The sequence below is a fragment of the Hippoglossus hippoglossus genome, chromosome 18 (assembly GCF_009819705.1).
Source record: "Hippoglossus hippoglossus isolate fHipHip1 chromosome 18, fHipHip1.pri, whole genome shotgun sequence".
NCBI classification, from domain to species: domain Eukaryota; kingdom Metazoa; phylum Chordata; class Actinopteri; order Pleuronectiformes; family Pleuronectidae; genus Hippoglossus; species Hippoglossus hippoglossus.
The window spans coordinates 4,859,885-4,869,021 of NC_047168.1; the positions used below are offsets into that span (position 1 = coordinate 4,859,885).

General features: G+C 45.4%; 1 protein-coding gene across 2 annotated transcripts in view; it reads right to left on the minus strand.

Annotated features, from left to right (window-relative positions):
• fgf11a (fibroblast growth factor 11a) overlaps nucleotides 1–8,737 on the minus strand; it is a 76,633-nt gene extending 67,896 nt beyond the window's left edge. For both annotated transcript variants that reach the window (XR_004611984.1, XM_034569260.1), the window contains exon 1: nucleotides 8,048–8,737. Coding sequence is in view for 1 of the 2 variants with exons in the window: in XM_034569260.1 (XP_034425151.1) it covers nucleotides 8,048–8,240 (193 nt within the window). In the remaining variant the exon portion in view is untranslated. The remainder of the gene's footprint in view (nucleotides 1–8,047) is intronic.
• Nucleotides 8,738–9,137: the final 400 nt, after the last annotated feature.

The window sequence follows — 9,137 nt, forward strand, 5'->3', positions numbered from 1 at the left end:
TTTTTTCTCTACAAGCAAAGTAAGGTAATATGACGAATGAAAATCTGTTTTTAAAAACTTTGGGGCATTTGGACACGTTGCCTGACACGTGGTGGAAGGATTGATACCCAAATTAAATCTCTGTCAATAACAAAGCTCTCGGCCCAGTTTCTAAGCTAATCATACTCTGAATACAGTCTGAGAACATGAATACTAATTTAAAAGTTCACCCAAATTATATAAAAACAGCCTATATATAAGAGCCTGATATAAAAAGAGAGATCCTAATATAATGGAGGTGAAGGGAAGTGTATTTGTGATGCTCACAGCAAAAGGACCTTTATACATATAACTCTATCAAAATTATTTCCACCAATAAACCTACATTTAGCAGTTGAAGCATTAAGAATTTTGAAAGGCAAAATCACAACTTCTTCAAAAACTTACACTTGCTTCATCTGAACTACATGAGGTGTATTTCAGTGAGTCACTGAACGAGTGGGGCCAGTTTCTACTCATTAAAGTTAACCAACCATCCACTTTTACAGCTGCCAGCAGCTAATGATCTCCAATTATTCCACATGCTAAAGGCTAAAGAATTTGTATTCTACTGGAGCCGCAGACTTGAAATGTTGAGAGTTTCTACATTTCCTTATCAGCAAAGTTGTATTCGTAATTATAATATTTCAAAGTTCATGTGACAAATATATTGTCACAGGGCGAGGTAAGATACATTGCATCTTTTCTGTCATGGACAAAACATGGGGACTGAGGCACAGTGTGCTGAGCTGTCGGCCCGGAACACCTGTCAGTAAATCCGACACCACCCTTGGGTGCCACGGTCTCTGTGATCAAAGTAAATTAACACGTAATCAGATACAGACGCAAGCAGGAAAGCATGCACACACAGGCTTTTCCCATTAGGCCGCTTTATTCTCGAGCATCACTCGACAGTGGGTTTGAAGTGTTTAGGGTGGTGTGTGTGTGTGTGTGTGTGTGTGTGTGTGTGTGTGTGTGTGTGTGTGTGTGTGTGTGTGTGTGTGTGTGTGTGTGTGTGTGTGTGTGTGTGTCTCTGCTTATCTGTTTATTGCTGTTGTGAATATATATGCTGTTTCATGCCTCTATATCGTGTTTGGAATCTAGTGAGAAGGCTTTAATGCTGTCCGTGTTCTCCAATTGTGTGTGTGTGTGTGTGTGTGTGTGTGTGTGTGTGTGTGTGTGTGTGTGTGTGTGTGTGTGTGTGTGTGTGTCCCAAACCAACATCTCCATGTGACACACGTCAAGCTCAACTCGCGCAACGCACACAAACCATGCGACAAATTGATTGCATTAAAAAAAAAAAGTGCAGCCTCCACTGTCCTCAGCATGTTAATATTGCGATTTAGACAACAGGAATTGATTAAAGGGACAATGCGCTCTTCCTGTGGGGAATTGTGACATTGAGGGAGGCAAGGTTGGGCGGGCGGTGGGGGGGCAAGATGCTGACTCAACGCTTGCCAGTCGTTTGTTACTTGGGTTCTCAAGACAGAAAATCCCAGCAGAGTGGAAATTGTCTCATGCAAAATAAGATGTCAAGTGCCGTTATAGATAAATGGATGTGTACATGAGCCCGGTGCGTGTGCGTGTGTGTGCATGTGTGTGCATGCGTGTCAGCTGGAGGTCATTTGAAGAGCAACGTCTCCAGATCTGAAACCCTTCACCTTCATTGCCCTGCTCTCGTTACACTCTGGTGTTCTCGGCGCCGGGCTGTGGCGTGCCGTGCCAAGAATGCGCCACATTGAGTCCAAGCAGCTAACCTCATTCCTACCAGGGCACTGCAGCGCTCATAAACACATGTCCCCACCAACTCTCTCTCTCTCTCTCTCTCTCTCACACACACACAGAGAGTTTAGACACTTATTTAGTAAAACATACACAAGCAAACTTTTCGCTCACACTGAAATACAAGAGAAAACACACACACACACACACACAGTCACACACAGAGGCGCTGCCACCAGAAATATTCCATTCTGTCTGATAATGATGATTGATGCCCATCCAAAAAGTGCTCTGCAGCAAAACAAATAGTGGTTGGCTCCATAAATCAATTGGTTGGGAGGGCCGACACTGAAAGTCCACATTGATCATCATAGGCTAAATGTTAGCATCTCTGAATCATTTACTCCAGGCACCATTTCATACACGGCATCTGTCGCATTGGCAGAGACAGAGACCTGCCACAACCAACAGCGGCTGTCAAGTAATGCACAGCGTGAGGACGTGGCAATATTTCTTTTAAGAGAGAGATGGGTTCGGGTCCATCACCGAAGGTTTGGTTATTTGTTACACTTCAAAAATATTGACAGTGTCCTTGTGACAAAGGTGATTTCTATTTGGGAACTTAGACAACAAAGTTTCCATCTAGTCAAAGGAACGAGAATTATGGCCCTGAGGTTAACGCCTTTGCTTACAGGTGTAGTTTCAGTCTTCATACATTTTATCTTTGAGCACTGAAATCAAAATTCTAGAAAGGCAGACTTGAGATACCATGTTCAAGAAACCCAAAACATATTTTCTGAGGTCACCATGACCTTTGATCACCCAAATCTAATCGGATAATCTGTTGGTCCAAACAATTCTGTACCAAAAGATTTTTGAGGCAAAAAGGGTTTTGTGAGGTCACAGTGACCTTGATCTTTGACCTCCAAATTCTAATCAGGTTATCCTCTAATCCCAGTGAATGTTTGTCCCAGATGTGATTAAATTGGGTGTTCCTGAGATATCACATTGACAAGAATATGAAATCTCTCAGTCCATCTTTGAGTTGAAGTGAAGGTTTGTACCAACCCCAAGCATTTAGAGAGATCGACCAACCCCCCAAAATGCTACTGAAGCAGCAACTAAGGCATAAAAGGAGGAAGGAACTGTTGTGCGTTCAAACGTGAACCTGTCATTTTTTATCTGGGTGCTACAGAGAAGACAACACTGAACAGCCAATGCATGGAGTGAGTCAGCGCAGCACGTTTAGGCTCATAGTACAGTCACATCATTATTCCTCAGTTACACATGCTGTACATTGGCCTTTTCACAATATGTCACACAAGCCAGTAGGCATGTGTGGTGCTATACATGTTCGTCAGAGTCGAGAAGTCATCCTCGGGTTCTCAGTGAAACAACGGTTGATTGTCAGGTTGTCAGTTCTGAAATTTACAAAGCATTTAATTTTCCTGTCGTATGTTCAATTAATGAAAACAACAGATTCGTTGAAAAAAGGATTTTTTATTTTGTTAATAACACTCCAAAAAATTCCATTTTGTTTCCTCAACCAAAACTATGGCTCTCATCCATAGGCAGAGATATGAAGATGCATCTCGTATGAGAAGAATAATAAACAAATTACATTAGACCTGCATCACGCTAGCTCCTGAGCCATTAACAATAGAACGGCCGTTACGTAACATGGCAGCACAATAGCTACAGTATCTCTGCCATGGTAGCATCCAGTGAGTAAGTGACTGGCCCAAAGACGAGATGATTAGTGACAGGGGGGGGATATACAGCAAGTGGAGAGAGACGGTCAGACACACAGGTGGAGAGAGACGTTTACAAGAAAGCCAGATGTCCTTGAGAAGACAAGCGTGTGGGGTGGCAAGGGGACGGGATGATCAAAGCTGCGGGACAAAGGGAGGTGAGATAGGGAGCGGAGGAGAAAGCTGGTCAGAGGACGGACTGAATGGAAGGAGGAGAAAGGGAGAAAGCTGAGCGAGAGAGAGAGAGAGATATAGTCCTCCCTGGTGGGGCCTGTCCAGAGTGTCCGGTCTATGAGGCAGTAAATCGCCCCGGTTCAATGTGTGCTCTCCAAACGCTGCCACACATTATTGATAAATCAGTGTGTGTTAATGAGAGGAGCTGATGTGTCCTGATGAATCACGGCACAACAATGAGCCTCACACTCTCTCACACACACACACAAACACACACAATCTCAGACTGTGGCCGAGGTGGGTGTGCTGACTACTGTCACACTGTCATTTGTCATTTGTCTCCGACTCAAACGTGCACATATTCTCTTCCACACACACACACACACACACACACACAAACCAATTTGCAGTAGCTGGATGAACACTTGGCCCCGTGCTGCAGTAACAACTCAGAGTGTTATTCTATCCTGTTAACAGAAGAGAGGAGGGCTTCCACAGCAGCAGTCAGAGGACAACACAAGCTATTTTGGTTTCACTTTGATATCGAATAGGCGGCTTAACATCCTCATTAGATCATATAAGACCCCCCCCCCCCCCCCCCCAACACACACAGAGCACGCTACCCACAAAGCCCGGGACAAAATTATCTCCCTTCCACACTCTCTACCTAAATTATCATGAAATCTCATTATTTATTTTTGTTGTGATATTGTGAATATGAACGTGTGGGTGTATTTTTCTGTTTGTATTTGTGCAAGTGTGAGTGCATTTCTATTCAGACATAAGATGTGTGTAGAGCTAAACTTGAGTAAGTTTGTGTGAGTGAGTGTGTGTGTGTGTGTGTGCAGGGCAAGCTGACCTTGTTATAAGCTGAGTGGGCTGTAATGCTGGGGCATCATTAGTATGGGTTAGGTGAGGGTTAGAGTGTGTGTGTGTGTGTGTGTGTGTGTGTGTGTGTGTGTGTGTGTGTGTGTGTGTGTGTGTGTGTGTGTGTGTGTGTGTGTGTGTGTGTGTGTGTGTGTGTGTGTGTGTGTGTGTGTGTGTGTGGAGGTGAGAGATGGGGGATGAGAGTGTAAGAGAGGACATACGATGGGAAGGTATGTGGGTCATGCAGGGACACATACAGGTAGGTAGCAAATGTTTAAGGACACACACACACACACACATACGTTTTTAGGTACAATTCCCTCCCCGGCTCACCTCACATGGCCTTCAACACTACAAAGGGTACCTGAACTGTCCGGCAACAATGGGCTGACGCACTGGCAGGTCTGCAAGAAGAGTGACCAGATCTGAGGCCCAGCACATGTGAGCAGACACAGGTCGAGTCTCAAAGTTTTAATTCTTATTCAGGTTTGTTGTCAAATAAGTGATAAGTGACTTCCTGTTGCCACACACACTTTATGCATTAAAATACAAAACGCATCAGAATATCTCTGCAGCATTCTCAACCCAAAAAACACAGTAAGGGTGAAGGTGGGTGATGGTTGAAAAAAAACAAAAAACAAGATGGAAGCACAATCTCTAAAGTGTAACTTCGCCCCTGCTCTGAGACAACTGCAATTAGTACTAGTACTACCTGTACTGGTTTTGCACTGATGTAGAAGGCTGCCTATTCACTACTGGTATATGATGAAACTTTCCATTGAGTGCATTCATATTGCTCTGGTGCTATTAAGTGCGTCTCTCCTTGCAGAAAATAGCAGCAAACAGCAAATGCTACTTTTTAGTAGTTGCTGTAAAACACTATGTATAGGTCCCCACATTATATCATTTTTGTCCTTATTTTTGTGATGAAATTTGAGTCAAGAGTCAACATCAGCTAGCAGAAGGTATCCAGAGTAAGAGAATGGAGGCCATTTGAAAACAATGGCAACCAACCAAAATACTACACAATGCAAGAGACTGTAAGCCATTGGATGTGCAGAGAAGGCCAATAGAAGCCAAACAATGCCAGCAGAAACAATGGAGGCAAGCTGGAGGCAAAGTGAAGGCAAGCTGTAAGCAGGCCACTCTGAAGCCCTGCCAGAAGGAGGAGGAATGGGAGGAGGAAGTAGAGGAGGAGGAGGTGGAGGCTCAGGAATATTTGAGTTGTTTATTCCCGACCAGGGGTCAACTGTGGCCTCAGGCTGAAGCTCAGAGACGGAGGGAGAAACTCACACATGATGAGGATGTACACACACCGACAGCAGTTTTCGTGCACACACACATGGGAAGGGGTCAGCAGTGCCCTCCATAAGATGAATGCACATACGGAGACTGCTTGAGAGAAAGATGAAGACGCACAACGTCACACGCGAGACTTAACTCCTCCTTGACTCCTGTGATGGTAAAAGCCTGAAATGGGGGAGCTGGCATGTCTTACCACAGATTCCATACCTCGTCGCCACAATTACCATAATTAATCCATAAGAGTGTGAGGAGCACTGAGGCCATTAGGATGAAAATGGTTTCAAACAATGGGTATGGTGCACGAGTGGCCTTTTTCCAAAGAGCTAGCACTGCCATGACCTGTCCAACATATTTTACACCCGTAATTACAATATAGAGTGCAGCCGCCTCTATGGCAGATGTTGCTTCCCACATTAGAGGTTCCCCACATAATTATCATTATGAACTTGGCACACAGAAGCATAAAATATAAAGCCACACACACACACACACACACACACACACACACACACACACACACACCAATTCACAGAGGTTGTACTGTATGTGGGTTTGCAGAAAGGCAGATGTGGGAAAAGGCGCACACGTGTCTGCAGGATGGTGAGGTGAGGACAAGATCATTCAGGAGGTACACAAATAAAGAAAGCTAACTTGGTAGATGCCGCTGTCACTGCGTGGGTTCGCCTAATAAACAGTAGCAGGCAGACCTCGACTTAACACCAGTCCTGCTGTTAGAGCATACCATGCATACCCCCCCCCCCCCCCCCCCCCACACACACACACACACACAAACACGTTATTGGTTAGCTCCAAAAGTTATTAAACTGGAGATAACCCCCAACATTATAATCCCACCAAGCCTGGTGAAAATCCATCCATTCGTTGTTGTTATATTGCGCACACACACACACACACACACACACACACACACACACACACACACACACACACACACACACACACACACACACGGGTGAAAACAACACCCTGTGTAGCCAGAAACAGAAGAAGAAGAGTAAAAGAAGGGGATTGACCTGTCTTTGACAATGGATCTTGTCTTTGCGAGATGCATCACATCCATAGTTGAGGACTGATGAGAAGACTGCTTCATGTGTTTACCGGCTAATGGCTGCCAGCTGACTATCTGCTACCTCGCTGTTGAGTAACAGTTGTGCATGAACACTCATGTCCACTCATCTGGTGGTTTTATGTGACTGACAATGCAATCCCACTTTCACTTCAATGTGGCTACAATGTGTCCCTGACCTCCTCAAGGTGGTTCGGCCAATCGCAATACGATCACCCAAAATTGATGAGTGCAATCCAATCACTCAGCTCTGCCGACTCAAATGTGTTTGTGTGTCAGTGTGTATGTGTGTATTTGTGTTTACTGCTCAGTCCTGCCTGTCATACCTTTAAAATAGATATGCATTTAAAAATAAAGTCACAAAGTTGCATTGAGACAACAGAACTTCTGAGGAACAACGTTATTGTTACGACACAATACATGCGGTATCTTTGTCTGTACTGCATATGGTGATTGTCATTTTGAGCCAAACTCTACATAAATCAAATGTAATTGTCTAATTTAGCTTCAATGAACAATTTTCCAATTACATTTAACAGACAAACACACAAGATAAATTAGGCCACACCGTGTTTCGCTTGCCTTGAGGGAAGCACAAGCAGAGTAATGGCTCCCAGAATTGCAAATGAGACGCCTCCTGACATTTTTATATCACCGTAAATCACCGTATGTATGAGACAACTTTGTTGTGTGCTCACAGATTACCCGCTTGCGTGTGGATGTGTTGACATGCACCTCAACAAAGTCATCAACACAGGCACAGCTCAGGATAGGTCACGCCTCTGGTACAGATCCGTGCGCAATAAAGCAGGAATTCGCTCTGTCTATTTCCTGTACTACCATAAATACAGGACATGTTGTGTACAGCCACCAGGAAGATGGACTGGGATGTTTCCCAGATTCAGATTAAGTCCTGAACTACAAATTGCAAGTCGTGGATGTTCTCCATTAAGGCTTTACAGTTGAGGATTAATCTGTGGTCTGGCAAGTCAACCATCAAAATCCAGTTATCCAATGCAGGCAGAAAATGGAGCAAAGAAGAGGGGAAGATGAACAGCAAGCAGGAAGGAAGGGAGAAACTGGAAAACAAGAGAAGTTATGAGAACGGCCTTTGGGAACTCACCTGGTCTTTTCTCCAGTTTTCTCCCTCGACTGCCACATAGTCGAACCTTGGATATTAATATGAGGATTTGCTTTTGGCAGAGCGACTTGTTGCTCTTTGGGCACGGCTTGCGCTTGCTGGCGATCTGCCGGTTTGCTTGGGGGTCCTTGACCTCCCTCCGCTGGCGAATGAGGGAGCTGGCGAGAGCGGCCATCTTCCCAGGGCTGACCCTTCCGCCGCCTCACCAGCCTCTGGCGGCTCGGTGGCGCCCAGGTGTCGGGGGGTACCGTGGGCCACCCCCCTTCCCGCTCACCCAGGGCGACGGAGCACCGCTGAGGGAGGGGTGCAGAGCGGAGGAGGGGGCTTCGGAGGATGGACCGTAGCGGCAGGGAGAAAGGCAGAAAAAGAGGGAGATGGAGGTGGAGGAAAGAGGGGCGGATTCCACAAAGGCCCAGCCAAAACAGACAACTCTCGCTCTTAGAGGTTTGGATTGATGTGCGTTTGCCTTTAAATGTCTCTCCGTTTGCTTTCTGGTTTGGAGTCAGGTTCAGGTGAAGCCTTGGTACGTCGCTGTTCCTCTTTTCAGACAAGTCATGTCGTTATCAATCCAAAAACCAGTGCAATGTAATCACTGTCCTCTGATGCCTCCGTCCCAGTCCAAGTCTGCCTTTACCTTCCTCTCCTGGCTCCTCTGAAGTTTGACTCAATCCTGTGCCAAAGGGTTCAGCAACAGAACCGTGCACAACGTTGTTGACATTTTTTTGTGAAACAAAAAAGAACGAAATAAAATAAAATCACATTCAGTCCTGGAGATCAGAACCTGATCCGGTTCAGGGGGATGACAAACGCCCGAATACCAACTCTCCAAAATAACAGGAGTGACACTGTCGGGACACACTGCTGCTCCTTTTCTTTCTCTTCCTCACCTGAAAAATGTCTCCATTCAAAACAATGTCACAGCGAAAGAAGTAGAAGAAGTAGGGACCATCCGACCTGAGGTATCAGCTCCGCAAGCTGGGACAAGGATAAAGGGTTGCGGACAGATGCTGCTGGACAGAGTGCGGCTCGTTCCCTCTAAGCTCCACTGGCATCACCCTTGTGTTCACCCACA